The sequence below is a fragment of the Stegostoma tigrinum genome, chromosome 10 (assembly GCF_030684315.1).
Source record: "Stegostoma tigrinum isolate sSteTig4 chromosome 10, sSteTig4.hap1, whole genome shotgun sequence".
Taxonomy (NCBI): Eukaryota; Metazoa; Chordata; class Chondrichthyes; order Orectolobiformes; family Stegostomatidae; genus Stegostoma; species Stegostoma tigrinum.
Window position 1 is genome coordinate 30,580,469 of NC_081363.1, and position 20,517 is coordinate 30,600,985.

Here is a 20,517-nt window from a genome sequence, read left to right on the forward strand (position 1 = left end):
TCTTACTCGCACGTATCACCCATTTTCTTGGAGTACTACATTGGCTCCCAGCCATGCTGCTCTTCAATTTTAAAACTACTTTTCTTGTTTTTAGTGGCCTTGCCTTCTCTCTCTCTCTAATTTTCTCCAGGCTCAGAACATTTTGGGGTATAAACATCCCTAATTTTAATTACTGCATCATTGATGGCTCTGCCTTCAGCTGCATGGCCCTACACTCTGACTTCCTACCCTGAACTGTTTTAATGTGATGAATCAATTTCAGGAGCACTTGATCTTTTCTATGATGTGTTGACCCTAATGGCTCACGCCTCCTCTAAGATATTGTCAAACCTATCAACTTACTAAAAAGGCCCAACCACTGAAAACCTTGGAGGGGGTTTAAACTGCCCAAATCATGCATAAAGCTAGAATGGCACGAATGCTCCGTGTAGACTGTCTGGACACCTATTTACCCCATGCCAGCGAAAATTACTGGTAAAGGGAATGGGGGGCAGGTAGGAGGTGCGTGGAATTGTAGTTCTTATTAATTAACTGTTCTGATATAGATACCCACCTATAAACACACCCTCAGCAACAGACAAATTAAGAAAACCTATTGTCTTACATCTAACTCCAATAGCCTAGAAGGAAAAGAACATCAAGAGAAAATTCTGAGAGAGTGTAGCAGCTGGAGAGAGATTTACCTCAGCTTTCAACCCTACTGAGACTGCAGCAATGAATGCTGCTACTGAAAAACCAAAAATCCTGGTTCTGTGAGACCCTGACCACACCCATTCAGGCTGCTTTTATTATTCTAACTTTAAATTAAAAACTTAAAACCTCACACATGGTTTACTGTTGTGCTTAAGACCCCTCCCTTAAAATCTCTCTTCAATAAAAGCCAGGACAAAATACACCTCTTAATACTACATTATTGTCACAGTCCACAACTCAGCAAAAGTATTTGTATAACATCTCTGCCATTTCCTAATTCCACATGATAATTTTTTTTAGAACATTAGAACATTACAGCACAGTACAGGCCCTTCAGCCCTCGATGTTGTGCCGACCTGTCATACTGATCTCAAGCCCATCTAACCTACACTATTCCATGTACGTCCATATGCTTATCCAATGACAACTTAAATATACCTAAAGTCAGCGAATCTACTACCATTGCAGGCAAAGCGTTCCATTCCCTTACTACTCTCTGAGTAAAGAAACTACCTCTGACATCTGTCCTATATCTTTCACCCCTCAATTTAAAGCTATGCCCCCTCGTGCTCGCCGTCACCATCCTAGGAAAAAGGCTCTCCCTATCCACCCTATCTAACCCTCTGATTATTTTATATGTTTCAATTAAGTCACCTCTCAACATTCTTCTCTCTAATGAAAACAGCCTCAAGTCCCTCAGCCTTTCCTCGTAAGACCTTCCCTCCATACCTGGCAACATCCTAGTAAATCTCCTCTGCACCTTTTCCAAAGCTTCCACATCCTTCTTAGAATGTGGTGACCAGAACTGTACACAATACTCCAAGTGCGGCCGCACCAGAGTTTTGTACAGCTTCACCATAACCTCTTGGTTCTGGAACTCGATCCCTCTATCAATAAAAGCTAAAACACTGTATGCCTTCTTAACAGCCCTGTCAACCTGGGTGGCAACTTTCAAGGATCTGTGTACATGGACACCGAGATCTCTCTGCTCATCTACACTACCAACAATCTTACCATTAGCCCTGTACTTTGCCTTCCGGTTACTCCTACCAAAGTGCATCACCTCACACTTGTCTGCATTAAACTCCATTTGCCACCTCTCAGCCCAGCTCTGCAGCTTATCTATGTCTCTCTGCAACCTACAGCATCCTTCGTCACTATCCACAACTCCACCGACCTTAGTGTCGTCTGCAAATTTACTAAGCCATCCTTCTACGCCCTCATCCAGGTCATTTATAAAAATGACAAGCAGTGGACCCTAACGCCTAAAAGACATCCAGTATTCTGATTTACCACTTTTCTTCACCACATCAAAAGTCTCTCTTAGTCTAACATCTTCCTTATTCCCCAGGTATACCATGGATAGGTCTTGTATGGTGCTTTTTCGTTTCTCATGATGTAAAGTTTTCGTTAAACATTTTGAACAGTATCTGACCAGACTGAACTATGCCAAGACGAATTCATTGAGATTATCTTCCTGCAACTTTCTCCCTTTCCTCAAGTGACATGGCAAGATTCTTGCCTGGGATCTGTGAGTTGTGAGGTTGCACTCTTTATTGCTTGTCAGATGGTTGGATAACAGCCCAACATGCAACAGGTTGTGATCTTACTGACCACAACATACAAACCAGCTGTATGAAAAATTTGACATGGAAACCAGAGTAGATTTTTAGGCTGCTTGTTCTAGAAGATTGATGTTGGCCACGAACAAAGTAGAGTGCAGGGCAGGATTCACCAGATTAACCACATGAAACCTTACCCACTACAGACATTGGCACTCCACTTTCAAGAGGCATGACACCATTATAGCATCCAGTAGACCACTGACACGCCCTGCTAGGGTAGATTGGTCTGTGAAAGCACACAGGCAACTAGCAGTATATGGCTGTATTGGGTACAGATAATGCATGGGGTAAATATCTATTACATGGCTTTTACCAGTCTTTCAGGGCTAAATCGTTGCTGTCTCAGCATGCATTTATCTGGTGCCAACCAGCATGTCTTCAGCATGCATAAATTGCTTTTTCATCATTTGCTCTGTTTTGCCTCGCACAGGTCACTGTCACAGCCAGGCAATCAGGCAATTGGCGACTCTGTGCGGCAGTCCTCAATCAAAGATCAAGGGCATGTACAGGCTTTCGCAGGTCTGTGGGCCATGTCACTCCAACCCCTGCACAATGTAACTTCAATGTTCGCACTGAATGACCCCTGAAATCCAGGGGAGCCCAGCATAGTCAGTCATGGGCTGCTTCCCATGTCCATTTGAGTATCCAGTCATTGTGGCTTTGCACAGAGACCATACCTCCGTACGGTAGGAAGTGGGTCACAATTAGTTCTTTGTCTCCACAGGGACCTGACTGGAGAGAACTGTTACAGTCAGGAACACACATATCCACCAGCCAGGGGTCTGGGCAGGTGAGGTCACTTGAAATTAAGGAGATTGAGGGGAGGTGGGGGTGAAGGGGCAATGGGGACTGGGAAAAGGGTGAGCAGTTAGGCAGTTTTAACCAAAGTACACCCTGGCTAATGGTTAGGGGTGGGGGTGGTGGAGTGTGCGTCCATTGGGGTTGACAGAATGTAAATCTAGAATGGAGGGCCTGAGACTGGGGGTCGCAGTGGCAGAAAGCCACTTTCAGAAGATCGCTCGCTGTCGTTCCAGTTGTGAAGCTGATATGGTGTTGAAGAGAATGACTGCGTAGAAGCTCACAATTGTTGAGGAAAGTGAGTCTATTTCTGAGGGAACAGACAGCATCTGCAACTGTTCACTGGGATATCACAGGGAGCAATATTGTCCTCCAACACATGTAGCCTACCCTATGACCATCTTGTAGCATTGACTGCCTCAGTTGCACCTCCCTGTCACTGTCATTAATGGGAAACTCGCTGAGATGTTCATTCCTGCATAATTACAAGACTGGTTGCAGTACTGCAGGGTCTGGACAATAGAACATAGAGCAGTGAACAGTACAGCATAGTACAGATCCTTCGGCTCACGATGTTGTGCCGAACTTTTACTCCAAACCTAAAGCCTATCTAACCTCCACCCCTACCTTATACTATCATCCATATGCTTATCTAGCAGCCGCTTAAATGCCTCTAATGAAGCCGACTTCACTACCCTCTCCGGCAATGCGTACGCCCTGAGTAAATTTACCTGAGTAAAGAAACTACCTCTGACGTCTCCCATATATCTACCTCCACTCACTTTAAAACTATGCCCCTGCGTGATAGCTACCTCCACCCTAGGAAAAAGTCTCTGGCTATCCATTTTATCTATACCTCTGATCATTTTGTACACCTGTATCAAGTCACCTCTCATCCTTCGTCGTTTCAAAGAGAAAAGCCCCAGCTCTCTCAACCTTTCCTCGTAAGACCTTCCCTCCATTCCAGGCAACATCCTGGTAAATCTCTTTTGTAACTTTTCCAACTCTTCCACGTCTTTCCTGTAATGAGGCGACCAAAACTGGACACAATATTCCAGGGTTTTGTATAGCTCAAGCATAACTTCACGGGTCTTGAACTCAGTCCCTCTATTAATGAAAGCTAACACACCGTACGCCTTCTTAACTCTATCCTCCTGGTTGGTAACTTTCAGGAAACAATGGCTATGAACCCCAAGATCCCTCTGCTCCTCCACACTGCCAGGGATCTTTCTGTTAACCCTATATTTTGCTATCAAATTTGTACTTCCAAAATGAATCACCTCACGTTTTTCAGGGTTAAACTCCATCTGCCACTTCTCAGCTCATCTCTGCATCCTATCATTGTCCCCTTGTAACCTAGAACAGCCCTCTGCACTATCCACAACTTGATCCACCTTCATATTGTCCGTGAACTAATTAATCCACCCTTCCATCCCTACGTTGAATTCATCTACAAAAATCACAAATAGAAGAGGATCCGGAATGATCCTTGTGGTACGCTACTCATAACTGAACACCATGTTGAATATTTTCAATCCACTAGCACATTTTGTCTTCTAAGGGTCAGTCAATTCTGAATCCAGTCTGCCACATTTCCCCCTATCCCATGCATACATACTTTCTGCATGAGCCTACCATGGAGAACCTTATCAAACACCTTACTTAAATCCATGTATACCATATCCACTGTTCTTCCTTCATCCACATGTTTGGTCATCTCTTCAAAAAATTCAATAACGTTTGTAAGGCATGATCCAGCCCTCACAAATCCATGCTGACTATCAGGAATCAAACTGTGCCTATCAAAGTGATCATAAGTCCTATCTCTCAGAGCCTTTTCCAATAATTTGCCCACCACTGAAGTAGGATTGATTGGCCTGTAATTTCTGGGGTTATTCCTATTCCCTTTTTTGAACAAGGGAATTACGTTTGTCATTCTCCAGGCACTATACCTGTGGACAGCGAGGATGAAAAGATCATTGCCAGAGGCTCTGAGATCTCTTCCCTCACTTCCCAGAGAATCCTTGGATCAATCTCATCAGGCCCAGGGGATTTATCTATCTTCAAGTTCCTCAAAATTTCTAGTACATCTTCCTTACTAACATCCATCACCTCTAGCCTACCAGCCTGTTTAACACTGTCCTTCCCTGCAACTAGGTACCTCTCAGTTGTGAATACAGAAGAAAAGTATTCATTAAAGACCTCTCCTATCTGTTTAGGCTTTGTGCACAAATTCCCTTTACAATCCCTGATTGTCCCTAATCCTTTATCTGAGGAATAGCAGGCAGTGAATCAGTGAATTACTTACACTATGCGGTGTCTAAGTAATGCTAGCCTGTGAATCAATGGAGTGGCTGCACCACCCCAGTTTCTCAACAAGAAAAGCCAGTGGGTCCTGAATGCCAATCTACTACTGCTGTTTCTCCCTGTACATCTGCTGAGACCCCAGGGCCAAGACTTATCAGAGTACAGAATGTGAGATAACAAAGTGTGGAGCTGGATGAACACAGTAGGCCAAGCTACATCTTAGGAGCACAAAAGCTGATGTTTTGGGCCTAGATCCTTCATCAGAAAAGGGGGAGGGGGAGACGGTTTTGAAATAAATAGGGAGGGGGGGAGGCGGATCGAAGATGGATAGAGGAGAAGATAGGTGGAGAGGAGACAGACAAGTTAAAGGGGTGGGGATAGGGCCTATAGAGGTGAGTGTGGGTGGGGAGATAGGGAGGAGATAGGTCAGTCTGGGGAGGACGGACAGGTCAAGGGGGCGGGATGAGGTTAGAAGGTAGCAAATGGAGGTGCGGCTTGAAGTGGGAGGAGGGGATAGGTGAGAGGAAGAACAGGTTAGTGAGGCGGGGACGAGCTGGGCTGGTTTTGGGATGCAGTGGGGGGAGGGGAGATTTTGAAGCTTGTGAAATCCACATTGGTACTGTTGGGCTACAGAGTTCCCAAGCGGAATATGAGTTGCTGTTCCTGCAACCTTCGGGTGGCATCGTTGTGGCACTGTGGAAGGCCCAGGATAGACATGTCATCTGAAAAATAGGAGAGGGAGTTGAAATAGTTCGCGAATGGGAGGTGCAGTTGTTTATTGCGGACCGAGTGTAGGTGTTCTGCAAAGCAGCCCCCAAGCCTCTACTTGGTTTCCCCAATGTATAGGAGGCCACAATGGGTACAGTGCATGCAGTATACCACATTGACAGATGTGCAGGTGAACATCTGCTTAATATGGAAAGTCATCTTGGGGCCTGGGATGGGGGTGAGGGAGGAGGTGTGGGGGCAAGTGTGGCAATTCCTGCGGTTGCAGGGGAAAGTGCCAGGTGTGGTGGAGTTGGAGGGGACTGTGGAGTAGAAAGTGGTCCCTCTGGAAAGCAGACAAGGGTGGGGATGGAAAATGTCTTCGGTGGTGGGTGTTCGGATTGTAGATGGCAGAAGTGTCGGAGGATGATGCGTTGGATCCAGAGGTTGGTGGGGTGGTATGTGAAGACGAGGGGATTCTCTTTTGGCGGTTATTGCGGGGATGGGGTATGAGGGATGAGTTGCGGGAAATGCGGGAGACACGGTCAAGGGCATTCTCGACCACTGCAGGGGGGACGTTGCAGTCCTTGAAGAACGAGGACATCTGGGAACTACGCGAGTGGATTGCCTCATCCTGGGAGCAGATGCGGCGGAGGCGAAGGAATTGGGAATAGGGGATGGAATTTTTGCAGGAATTGGGTGGGAGGAGGTGTATTCTAGTAGCTGTAGGAGGCAGTGAGCTTGAAACGGATATCGGTTTCTAACTGGATTCCTGAAATGGAGACAGAGAGGTCCAGGAAGGTGAGGGATGTATTGGAGATGGTCCAGGTGAACTTGAGGTTGGGGTGGAAGTTGTTGAAGTGGATGAACTGTTTGAGCTCCTCTTGGGAGCACAAGGTGGGGCCGATACAGTCATCAATGTAACGGAGGAAGATGTGGGGTTTAGGGCCAGTGCAGGTACGGAAGAGGGATTGTTCCACATAACCTACAAAGAGGCAGGCATCGCTTGGGCCCATGGCCACCCCCTTTGTCTGTAGGAAGTGGGAGGAATCAAAAGAGAAATTGTTGAGGGTGAGGACAAGTTCAGTTAGGCGGATGAGGGTGTCGGTGGAGGGGGACTGGTCGGGCCTGCAGGACAGGAAGAAGCGGAGGGCCTTTAGGCCATCTGCATGGGGAATGCAGTTGTATAGGGACTGGACATGCATGGTGAAAATGAGATGTTGGGGACTGGGGACTTGGAAGTTCTGGAGGAGGTGGAGGGTGTGGGTGGTGTCATGGACGTAGGTAGGGAGTTCCTGGACCAAAGGGGAGAAAATGGAGTCCAGATAGGTTGGGATGAGTTCAGTGGGGCAAGAGCAGGTGGAGACAATGGGTCGACTGGGGCAGGCGGATTTGTGGATTTTGATAAGGAGATAGAAGCGGGCAGTGCAAAGTTGGGGAACAATGAGGTTGGAGGCTGTGGGCACCTAGTCTCCGTGAGTCCTCTCAATGCAAGTGGTGTTATCCATGTCTCTCTCACCCAAGTGGGAGATGTAGGTGTGTGAAATTTAGCAGTCTCTTTGGTGATCTTGGAGAGCCAGTAATACATTGTTATTCATGCTTCCGGGGCATCCAGGAGGCAGTGCAGACTACGGCAACTCTAATACTTCCACATAATTATCCGGGAATGTCAAGGAACTCCCCTGTGTGGGAGATGGTCTGGTCCTTTTTGAAGATTGGTCTTCATACAAGACATAAGGCTGAGGGCTTCACAGCTGTGGATTAGTAGTAGTGTTCCACACCTGATGGTATTGTGACCATGTGGGATAACAGACGTTACTTCCCTTTGGTGTTGGGACATGAATGTCTCCGCATCTCGCAGGAGCAGTTCTTGTTTTCTCGTGCCAGTACAAGAATCCTTTCCACAGAGGGATGAGGTCACAATGTCCACTACCCAACCTACCTATGTAGTGTCACTCAGAATGTCATGGGATGCGTTCTCCTGTAATGACATGAAGTGGGTGAATGAGTAAGACGTAAGTTGATGGCATGACTTTTGGAGCTGGTGCATGTGGGGAAAGGTGTGCCAAGGGAGTGAGGTGGCAGTATGGAGGTCATGCGGGGTTAGTATTGTGGGAGGATGGGGGTAACGAAATTGAATGAAGGAAGGTGTTGCAAGCAACAGAGGTGGTGTCAGATCATCAGTTTGGTAGGTGCAGTGGCACAAATAATTGTGAATCAGCAGAATATTGCAACTTACCCTGTTGGAGTAGGGAAGATCAATAACTTTATACCTACGCTGTTGTCCATCCCTCTTCACGCTGGTGCTGGCATTGATCTGGGTTGAGATCTCCGATCAAACTGGCATGGTATGGTGGCATGGCCTCCTGGAAGAGGACTCCTCTGCTGTCTGCCATCCTATACACAAGGACATCCAAGTCCAGCTCCAAAAAGCCAATTTTCCCTTCTTTGCCATCTCTCCTGACACCTAAGACAGCCAAGGACCAGAGCTTGCAGATGGTAGGCCTCTTCCAGGTGCGCAATGTGCTTTGAAAGATGACACGGCCTGAAGTGTTGCTGTCTTATGTAGGTGCTCTGCTGATAGGTAAGTTCCTCTGTGAACCTTGCACAGTAAAATGGGTTGGAAATAGAGCATTATTCTCGCCATGAGGGGTCAAACAGCAATTAAAGTGGTGAGTTTGGTAACATACGGTTAAAAAAAAACTCACTCAACTACATGACAAGAATCATTTCACCAAATTGAATGTGACTTGCACTTAGCCAAAAAATGGTAATTTTGTGCCCCTTGAATCATTCCCATAACTGTTTTCCATCCTTTCTTTGCTGTCAGACCTTTTGGACTATTTTTACAGCCAGCCCCAGAGTTTACCTCCCTTTTACCAAATTATTTTGCTTTGTTCAGTTTTAAGATTTTTGTTTTGGACTTGTGGCTAACTCTCCACTTCTGGAATTTTGATTGTCATTAGTATAACATACATTTTCTTTTCATGCCTTGTGTTTTTTTGTATTGAAAATTGTTCAGGGTGCTATTGGATTATCACATAATGCGACTTCCAAATTATTACATTATGATAGATTTAACCATGCTACTGTTCCAATATCTTTGGATTGTTGAAAACAATAATTATTTTAAAATACATTTTCCCTTTTTTTAAGGCACAGATTGGACTAAAATCTATGAATGTTGACCCAGAAAAGACTATTAATGACACACCACATATTCTTCCACGAACACCTGAACAGGTTGAGCCAGGACAAAAAGAATTTGGAATGTAAATACTTGATTATTGAGACAAATTGTTATGCATTAGAAATTATGTTTATCTTCGAAAACAGAAAATTTAAAACTTTTAAGTGTACCTTTTTTTGGAGTGGCATGTATTATTTATTCAATTAATCCACATATTTGAAAACTAGTTATAAACCTGCCCTGAAGAGAGGCAGTGCCTGAACAAACTTTCATTCTGAAAAGGTCTCCCAATGAACATGCTACTTCTTTAAGGAACAATAATTCCAGAAAAGTTAACATTCCATATATTAGCCTAATATCATTTTAATGCATGTAGCTCAGTATTTAATTTTGCTCAATGATGTTTCTATGAAGATTCCTTTTTTTTTGCATGAAGTCAGTATATGAATGTAGCTGTTGACTATTGTCCTATTTTGAAGCGGATCTAAACTCATTTCTTTCTCAATTCTATTCAATCTGACTCCTTTCGGATGATTCATTGTAGTATTCCTTAATTGTTATTCATTCGAATTTGGTGTGATGCAGCACAACTGTTGGATCTTGCTAAAATTATATCCCTTTCCCCTGCTATCTGACTAGTGGTCTTATCATTTCACAACTGAATTACATTCTCAGTACATGGCAGAATAAATGACAACCTTCTATTCTCACTGTTCGTTTTGGCCCAGATTGTAGCATCTTGACATGCTTATGTTATCTCTGTGAAGGAAATGCTACAATTTAAATTTCATATTTGCATCAGGAATTCTAACTTAACCACTGGGAAAACACCATTAAAGTCTCCTGGGTTTTGTTTCCTGAATACTTCTACACCCAAATCCACTGAATTTAATTTATTTGGAAGAACAGCGTTTGACCTAAGCAACACCCCAGAGCAGGTAAGAGTTTACTTTTGACACTTTTGAGATATTTAACAATTTGGCAGAAGAGATTTTGGTATAATTTAAGTAAGTTTTTTTTATCATACTTCGGCTGTGGCATCACTGGCTAGGCTAGCATTTGTTGCCCATTCTAAATTGCTCTTGAAGAGGTGATGTAATCTGCTTTCTTGAACCACTGTAGCCGATCTGATGATCTGTTGATCACAAGGAGATACATACTTTTGACAGAGTTCAGGCATGCACTTTTTACACTGAGTTTTATTTCAACTATTCACATACTAATAAGCCCTCCAATCTTCTGACTGACAAATTTTATGCCGTTTAAAACAGTTAACTAATTAGTTCCCAACATCTGTTGCCTTATTACATTTAACTCCAAGGTATTTAGCATCCCTTTAACGAAATCAGATACTAACAACAAGTACATCCACAATGCTGTTAGGTAGGGTTTCCAAAATGTTGATTCATTGACAGTGAAAAAACAGTGATATAGTTCCAAGACAGAATGATGTGTGGCCGGGAGGGGAACTTGCATCATGTTCCAATGTATATCCTGCCTTTGCCCTATTAAGTTGTAGAAGTCATAGATTTGATGTGCTGTGCATCTTGTAGATGGTACTCACTGCTGTCATTATGTGTCAGTGGTGGAAGGAAAGAATGTTAAAGTAATAAATTGGGTGCTAATCAATTTGGCTGTTTTGTCCTCCATCCTGTCAAGCTTCCTGAATGTTTTTTAGCTGCATTCATTCAGGCAAGTGGACAATATACTAACACATTCTTGACCTGTGCTTTATAGATGATGGAATGGTTTTGAGACTTAAAGAGCTTAGTTATTTGCTGGAGAATTCCCAGTTTCTGACTTGCTTTTCTGGTCACGGAATTATATGATTGGTCCAGTCCAGTTTCCAACCAATGGTAACCTCCAAAATGCAATGGTGTAGAGATATCAGTATTGACAGAGGTGACAAAGTCAGAAGTCTACACGACACCAAGTTATAGTTCAACAGGATATTGACAACACAAGCTTTCAGAGTGCTGGTCCTTTGTCAAGTAAAATCACCTGAGTAGATTCCAGGATGTTGATTGTGGGGATACAGTGATAATAATTCCATTGAATATCCTGGAGCTGTGGTTGGATGGATGATTGTAACGTAGCACATGTGCAAGTGTGTTGTCAGGGCCCGTAGCCTTTGTAGCATCCACTGCCCCAAGCTATTTCTTGATATCATTTGGAATAAATCCAATTGGCCAAACCCTAGGATTTTTGATGGTGGGACCTCAGGAACAAACCGTGAAGGATCATCCATTCAGTACATCTAGTTGAGGATGCCAGTGCTTCAGCATTATCTTTAGCACTGATGTACTGGTCTCCCCCCTCATTAAGTATGAAGATATTTGTGGACCCTATTTCTCCAGTGAATTATTTAATTGTCCACTAGCATTTATAACTGGATTAGACAGGACTGTGGTGCTTAGATCTTAGATTACAGGGTAGGTGATGGCCTAGTGATATCACTGCTAGACTATTAATCCATAAACCCAGGTAATGCTCTGCGGATCCGGCTTCAAATTCCACCGTGGCAGATGGTACAAATTGAATTCAATAATTAATATAAAAGTCTGGAACTTAGAATCTACTAATCACCATGAAATCATTGCCGATACTCGGAAAAACCCATCTCGTTCACTAATGTCCTTCAGGGAAGGAAATCTGCCACCTTCACCCGGTCTGGCCGACATGTGACTCCAGACCACAGCAATGTGGTTGACTCTCAATTGCCCTCTGAAATAGTCTAGCAAGCCAATCAGTTGCACCAATTGCTACAAAGTCTCAAAGAAACGAAACCAGATGGATCACCTGGCATCAACCTTAGCACCAGAAAAGACAATGGCACAAACAGCGTTGTCGACCCTGCAAAGTCCTCCTCACTAACATCTGGGGGTTAGTGCCAAAATTGGGAGAGCTGTCACAAACTAGTTAAGCAACAGTCTGACTTGTCATATTCGCAGAATCATACCTTACAATGTCCCAGACACCACCATCACAATGGTTATGTTCAGTCCCACTGGCAGGACAGATCCAGCAGAGGTGGCAGCACAGTGGAATACAGTCAGGAGGGTGTTGCTCTAGGAATCCTTAACATTGACTCTGGACCACATGAGCTCTCATCGTTTCAGGTTAAACATGGGCAAGGAGACCTTGTAAGTGATTTGGATGAAGGAGTGGAAGGGTGGGTTAGCAAGTTCGCGGACAATATGAAGATTGGTCAAGTTGTGGATAGTGCGGAGGGCTGTTTTAGGTTACAAAGGGACATTGATAGGATGCAGAGCTGAGCTGAGAAGTGGCAGATGGAGTTTAACCCTGAAAAATGTGAGGTGATTCATTTTGGAAGTACAAATTTGATAGCAGAATATAGGGTTAACAGAAAGATTCTTGGCAGTGTGGAGGAGCAGAGGGATCTTGGGGTTCATATCCATTGTTTCCTGAAAGCCACCAACGAGGTGGATAGAGTTGTTAAGAAGGCATATGGTGTGTTAGCTTTCATTAATAGAGGGACTGAATTCAAGACTCATGAAGTTATGCGCGAGCTATACAAAACCCTGGAATATTGTATCCAGTTTTGGTGTCTAGTTGCCTCATTACAGGAAAGATGTGGAAGAGTTGGAAAAGTTACAGAAGAGATTTACCAGGATGTTGCCTGGAATGGAGGGAAAGTCTTATGAGGATAGGTTGAGAGAGCTAGGGCTTTTCTCTTTGAAACGACAAAGGATGAGAGGACACTTGATAGAGCTGTACAAAATGATCAGAGGTATAGATAAAGTAGACAGCCAGAGACTTTTTTCTTAGGGTAGAGGTTGCTCTTACAAAGGAGGCATAGTTTTAAAGTGAAAGGAGGGAGATATCGGGGAGACATCAAGGTAGGTTCTTTACTCAGAGTGGTAGGGGCGTGGAATGCATTGTCGGAGAGGGTAGTGGAGTCAGCCTCAATAGGGGCATTTAAGCAGTTATTAGATAGGCATATGATTGATAGTATAAGGTAGTGGTGGAGGCTAGATAGACTTTAGGTTTCGGGTAAAAGTTCGGCACAACATCGTGGGCCAAAGGGCCTGTACTGTGCTGTACTGTTCTATGTTCTAAGTCCTCTATAACCCTGGTTCAATGGGGAGTGCAGTAGGGCATGCCAGGAGCAACACCAGGCATACCTGAAGATAAGGTATCAACCTGGTGAAGTCACCAAACAGGACTACTTGCACGCCAAACAGTGAAAGCAGCAAGTGATAGACAAAGCTAAGCGATCCTATAACCAGATCTAAGTTCTGCAGACCTGCCACATCCAGTCGTGAATGGTGGTGGACAATTAAACAGTTCGCTGGAGGAAGAGGCTGCACAAATATCCCCATCCTCAATGGTAGAAGAGCTCAGCACATTCGTGCAAAAGATAAGGTTCAAGCATTCACGGCAATCTTCAGCAAGAAGTGCCGAGTTGATGATCCATCTCTGCCTCCTTCAGTGGTCCCCAGCATTACAAGTACCAGTCTTCAGCCAATTTGATTCCTTCCACATGATATCAAGAGATGGTTGGAGACACTGGATACTGCAAAGGCTACCAGCCCTGACAACATTCCAGGGATGGTACTGAAGACTTATGCTCCAAAACGTGCTGCTCCCCTAACCAACCTGTTCCAGTTACAACACTGATATCTACCCGGCAATGTGGAAGATTGCCCAAGTATGTCAGTGCACAAAAAGCAGGACAAATCCACCCCGAGATAACAAAGTGTGGAGCTGGATGAACACAGCAGGCCAAGCAGCATCTTAGAAGCACAAAAGCTGACGTTTCAGGCCTAGACCCTTCAGTGCTCCTAAGATGCTGCTTGGCCTGCTGTGTTCATCCACCTCCACACTTTGTTATCTCGGATTCTCCAGCATCTGCAGTTCCCATTATCTCATCTCAAATCCAACCCAGCTAATTACCACCATGTTAGTATACTCTCAATCATCTGTAAAGTGATTTCATCAACAATGTTATCAAGCAGCACCTGCTCAGCAATAACCTGCACAGTGACACCTAGTCTGGGTTCTGCCAGGGCCACTCAGCTCCTGACCTTATTACTGCCTTGATTCAAACATGGACAAAGGAGCTGAATTCTAGAGGTGTGGTCACTGTGACAGCCCTTGACATCAAAGCTGAATTTGACTGAATGTGGTATCAAGGAGCCCTAACAAAACTCGAATCAATGGGAATCCAGGGCAAACTCTTTCCTGGTCAGAGGGAATGGAATTTACATTCAGTATAGTTTGCTGCTGCTGATGGCCACAGTGCTTTGTGGATGCCTAATTTTGAGCTAATCCTATTTGAAATCTATCCTATTTAGTAGGTTGTAGTGCCACGCAACATGCTGGAGTGCATTGTCAATGTTAAGGCCAGACATGGTTTTCATAATAATAAAATGTGAGGCTGGATGAACACAGCAGGCCCAGCAGCATCTCAGGAGCACAAAAGCTGACATTTCGGGCCTAGACCCTTAAGTTCTGTGTGAAGCTCACTTCTACTGCTATTGCCAGTTGCATCCACTACAAGTAGATTAATGAGAATGAGGTCAAGTAAGTTTTTCAGTTTTAATGGTTGCCTGCCACATGCCCAGTTTACCAGCTATGTCCATTTAGTATTTGGGCAGATCAGCTAGTAGCAGTACTGCTTAGCTGTCCTTGGTGAGGGACATTGTTGTTCCCCCAGCTAGATCCCATTTTGTACTCTTATGATCTTCAGTATGTCCTCCAATTGGTGTTCAACATGGAGAAGGACTAATTCATCAGTTGAGGTGGGACAGTAGGTGATCATCAGGAGGACGTGTCCTTGCCCATATTTCAACTGATGTAGAATCACTGTTGTGGACTCCCGGAGCAACACCTTCCAACTGCAAGCTTCTTTGGTCTATCCTATTGATGGAACAGGACATTTTGATTTGATTTATTATTGTCACATGTAACTAGGTTAGTGGAAAATTTTGTTTTGCATGTAGTACAAACCGAAGTACCATCCAAAGTGCATCAGAGTAACAGAACAGAGCAAAGAATACAATGTTACTGTTGCAGAGAAGGCACACAGAGCGAAATCAACATTAAGTTTAAAATTTGGGTGGTCCATTCAGAAGCCTGTTAACAGAGGAGACGTAGCTGTTCTTGAATCTATTTGTACATGCATACTAATTTTTATATCTTCTGCTCATTGAAAGAGGTTGAAAGAGAGTATAGGTAGAGTTGGAAGGGTCTTTGATTATATCTTGCTGCAGTGCCTGCAGTGCTCCAGTGAAGCTCAGTGCAGCCTGGAAGAACAACACCTCATTTTCTGCTTGTGGACGCTGCAGCTCCCCAGACTCAATATCAAGTTCAATAATTTTAGGATCTGAACTCCACCATGTCCTAGCCCCCCACCAAACACACAAGGCTTTGTTATCACGTTGTCTGCCATTACACACTAAGTGGTTAAGGCAATTGATTAGAAATCACTTGGGGTTTTTCTGTGCAGGGGTGGCATGGTGGCTCAGAGGTTAGCACTGCATGCTCACAGCACCAGGGGCCATGGTTCAATTCTACTCTTAGGTGGCTGTCTGTGTGGAGTTTGCATGTTCTCCCTGTGTTTGCTTGGGTTTAATCCAGGTGCTCTGATTTCTTCCCACAGTCCAAAGATGTGCAGACTAGGTGGATTCGCCATGCTAAATTGCCCATAGTGTTTAGGGAAGTGTAGATTAGGTGGGTTATAGGGGATGGTTTTAGGTGGAATGCTTTGATGGTCTGTGTTAACTTGTTGGAATGAAGGGCCTGTTTCCACACTGTAGGGGTTCTAAGATTCTATTGTCAGCCACCAACAGTCTCCATTAACAGCTATTCACTCTCCCATCAGGTCGTTTATCAATTCCTTTGTTCAACTGTTCTCACTCTTTGGGCTCTATTCCTACCTATCATTTACTCCTTACCCCACTCCCCCAACCCCGAACCTGATTTTCTGCATATAAACTGATATTTTCCTAGCTGCCATCAGTTCTGAGGAAAGATCAGCAAACCTGAAATGTTAACTTTGATTTTTCTTCACGGACCTGCTGAGATTTTCCATCCTCTTCTGTTTTTGTTTCTGGTTTACAACATTCACAGTTCTTTCAGTTTTTCTTTGATCATGTTGGTTGCTTTCCTGAAGCAACGAGAAATATAGATGGAGTCAATGGATTGAAAGATAATAAAATGTGAGGCTGGATGAACACAGCAGGCCAAGCAGCATCTCAGGAGCACAAAAGCTGACGTTTCGGGCCTAGACCCTTCATCAGAGAGGGGGATGGGGGGAGGGAACTGGAATAAATAGGGAGAGAGGGGGAGGCGGACCGAAGATGGAGAGCAAAGAAGATAGGTGGAGAGGGTGTAGGTGGGGAGGTAGGGAGGGGATAGGTCAGTCCAGGGAAGACGGACAGGTCAAGGAGGTGGGATGAGGTTAGTAGGTAGCTGGGGGTGCGGCTGGGGGTGGGAGGAAGGGATGGGTGAGAGGAAGAACCGGTTAGGGAGGCAGAGACAGGTTGGACTGGTTTTGGGATGCAGTGGGTGGGGGGGAAGAGCTGGGCTGGTTGTGTGGTGCAGTGGGGGGAGGGGATGAACTGGGCTGGTTTAGGGATGCAGTGGGGGAAGGGGAGATTTTGAAACTGGTGAAGTCCACATTGATACCATATGGCTGCAGGGTTCCCAGGCGGAATATGAGTTGCTGTTCCTGCAACCTTCGGGTGGCATCATTGTGGCAGTGCAGGAGGCCCATGATGGACATGTCATCAAGAGAATGGGAGGGGGAGTGGAAATGGTTTGCGACTGGGAGGTGCAGTTGTTTGTTGCGAACTGAGCGGAGGTGTTCTGCAAAGCGGTCCCCAAGCCTCCGCTTGGTTTCCCCAATGTAGAGAAAGCCGCACCGGGTACAGTGGATGCAGTATACCACATTGGCAGATGTGCAGGTGAACCTCTGCTTAATGTGGAATGTCATCTTGGGGCCTGGGATGGGGGTGAGGGAGGAGGTGTGGGGACAAGTGTAGCATTTCCTGCGGTTGCAGGGGAAGGTGCCGGGTGTGGTGGGGTTGGAGGGCAGTGTGGAGCGAACAAGGGAGTCAATGGATTGAAGGCTGGTTTGCGTGATGAACTGGGCTATGTTCATGATTCTCTGTAGTTTCTTGCAGTCTTGGGAACAGCAGTTGCCAAACCTCGCTGTAATACATCCAGATAGAACGCTTTCTATCATGCATCAGTAAAAGTTTGTAACAGTCCTTGCAGACATGCCAAATTTCCTTAGCCTTCTGAGGAAGTAGAGCTGTTGTCACACTTTCTTGATCATTTCATCAACTTGGATGGACCAGGACAGATTGGTGATCATCACTCTCAGGAACTTGACATTCTTGACCATCTCCACCTCAGCAACATTGCTGCAAACATGGTGTGCCCTCCACTTTGCCTCCGGAAGTCAATGACAAGTTCTTTCATTTTGCTAATGTTGATGGAGAGATTGTTGTCTTTGCACCATATCGCTAAGCACACAATCTCTTTCCTGTATTCTGTTTCATTATTGTTTGAGATCCACACTACAATGTTGGTATCATCAGCAAACTTGTAAATGGAATTGAGGCAGAATGTGGCCATACAGTCGTAACTGTATAAGGAGTATAGTAGAGGGTTGAGTACATGACCTAGCGGAATACCAGTGTTGAGGATTATAGTGGAGGAGGCGTTGTCACCTGTACTTACTGATTGCAGTCTTTGCATCATGAAGTCAAGGATCCAGTTACAGAGAGTGGAGCTGAGACCTAGGTCTCAGGTTTTAGAGATAAGTTTCTTTGGAATTATGGTATGGAAAGTGGAAGTTTAGTCAATGAGTAGGGGCTTGAAGTAGGTAGTCTTGTTATCCAGATGTTCCAGGGCTGAATGTAGGGCCAGAGAGATGACATCTGCTGTGGACCTGTTGCACAAATAGATGAATTGCAAAAGATCAAGGCAGTTTGGTAGGCTGAAGTTGATGTGAGTCATGACTAACCTCTTGAAGTTGTTAATAATTATGGAGGTCAGAACCACCCACACAGTACTCATTTGAGGCATGCTGTATGAGTTTTCTTAGACACTGGGACGATGGTGGTCTTCTTGAAGCAGGTGGAGACTTCAGATCATAGTAAGGAAATGTTAAAGATATCTGAAAATACTCTCGTTAGCTGGCCGCATAAGATCTGAGTGCACAGCTACAGACTACATCCAGGCTAGTCGTTTTCCGTGGGTTTGCTGTAAAGAAGGCTGATATACTATCTGTCTTGGTGATCATGGGTACAGGTGCATCCAAGGCTGATGGGATAGGTAACATTGTTTCATTGACCTCCTGTTCAAAGCAGGTGTAGAATGAGTTGAGCTCGTTGGAGAGAAATATACCGTTGCCCATTATATTGTTCAGCTTCATTTTGTAAGCGGTACGTTGTGTAGGCCTTGCCTCAAATGACGTTTCCATATGGCTGGTCTAGGTCTCAAGTTGGTATTTAGTTTGGTATTGCCTCTTGGTATCTCTGATGGTCTTACCTAGATTTTCTATATAGATCAGAGTTACCCGACTTGTACACCTCAGACCTGGACTTCTGTAGGGAGGTGGATCTCCTGGTTCATCCATTGTTTCCGGTTGGGGAATATTCAAATTAACTTCTTTGGCATGCAGTCTTCTAAACACTTACTAATGAAGTCTGTGACGATAATGGCGTACTTGTTTAGGTTGTTGAATTCTTGAATATGGCCCAGTCCACTGATGCCAAGCAGTCCCATAGAAGCCCTTTGGATGCCTAGACCAATACTGCACTAATTTCTTTACTGGGTTCTTGCGCTTCAATTTCACCTTGTAAGCCGGGAGGAGAAACACAGCATTATGATCTGATTTTCCAAAATGAAGATAGGAGCTGGAGCAGTAGGCATCTTTGATGGTTAAAAAGCAACATTCATGGATGTTTGGACCTCTGATTGGATACGAGAAGTGTTGTTGGTATTTCAGTTGCACGTTTCTGAGGTTGACCTGGTTGAAGTCACTAGCTATGATGATCAAGGCCTTAAAGTAATCTGTCTAAAACCTATTTATAACATGGTATATTTCGTCAAATGCACTTTTCAATTCCAGATAAAGTGGGATGTAGGCTGCTAACAGAACTGTGGATTTGAAATCATGTGGTTGGTAATAGAGATAACATAGAAGATAACAGCACAGTACAGGCCCTACGGCCCTCGATGTTGTGCCGACCTGTCATACCAATCTGAAGCCCATCTAACTTACACTATTCCATGTACGTCCATATGCTTATCCATATTCCATGTACATCCATATGCTTATCCAATAACAATTGACTGTAAGATATTTTAGGCTTGGGGAGCAGTATCTTGCCAGATTCGCCATGTCTGAGCACCAGGTGGTGTCGATTAGGAAGCAGACCTCACTGCCCTTGCCTTGCCCGAGGATGCCTATTAGTCTGTTCAGTGAACTGAGAAACCCTCAGGTTGTAAGGCACAGCCAGGTGTTGCAGGAGTGAGTCATGTATGTATAAAATGGAGCACCCAGCAACCTGTCAATTCCTTTTGCAAGATAAGTCTAACTTTAAGGCCATCCATCTTGTTTTCAATGGCTTGGACATTTGCAAGGAATATGCTGGGGAGGGAAGATTTGAAACCCTGCAGTTTCAGTCTTACCTGAAGTCTAGTGCAGCTTCCACATTTCCTGGGTAGTCAATTCCAGGTGTCAGTAAGGGAAGTCTGCTGCTCCAGAAGGAAAAGTGGATGTGAGTTTGCTCGCTCCTAGGACAAGCCAAACAGAGACACGCATGAGAATTCCTAGAAGCATGGCATTCCAACCGGAACTCCATCAACAAACACATTGATTTGGAGCCAATCTACCATCCTCTGAGAAAAAAGAACAGGAAATGACATCACCAATGCAGGAAATGACATCACCAACCCAAGGAAACCTAAACAGATAAATAGAAAGCGGGACATAGCACCAGCACTTCATCGGAGGCTCACTGATGATGTTACCTAGAATGGTGATGAAACATCTGAAAACTAACCTTCCAGCTCAGCGAGCAAACTCACATCCAGAAACTCACCCTGAGCTACAAATCTTCTCAAAACTCGCTAGAAGGAAAAGTGTGTGCTCCTGATGGCTTCCTGGGCACCAGTTGCAACCTTGAATGTTTTGGGGGATCTTTTGATTGGCCTTCT

General features: G+C 44.6%; 1 protein-coding gene across 1 annotated transcript in view; it reads left to right on the top strand.

The window, feature by feature from the left end:
* LOC125455538 (uncharacterized) overlaps positions 1–20,517 on the top strand; it is a 114,729-nt gene that overhangs the window by 79,216 nt on the left and 14,996 nt on the right. Inside the window, exons 4-5 of the mRNA XM_048537648.1 lie at positions 9,285–9,400; positions 10,121–10,256. Of these exons, the coding sequence (XP_048393605.1) occupies positions 9,285–9,400; positions 10,121–10,256 (252 nt within the window). The remainder of the gene's footprint in view (positions 1–9,284; positions 9,401–10,120; positions 10,257–20,517) is intronic.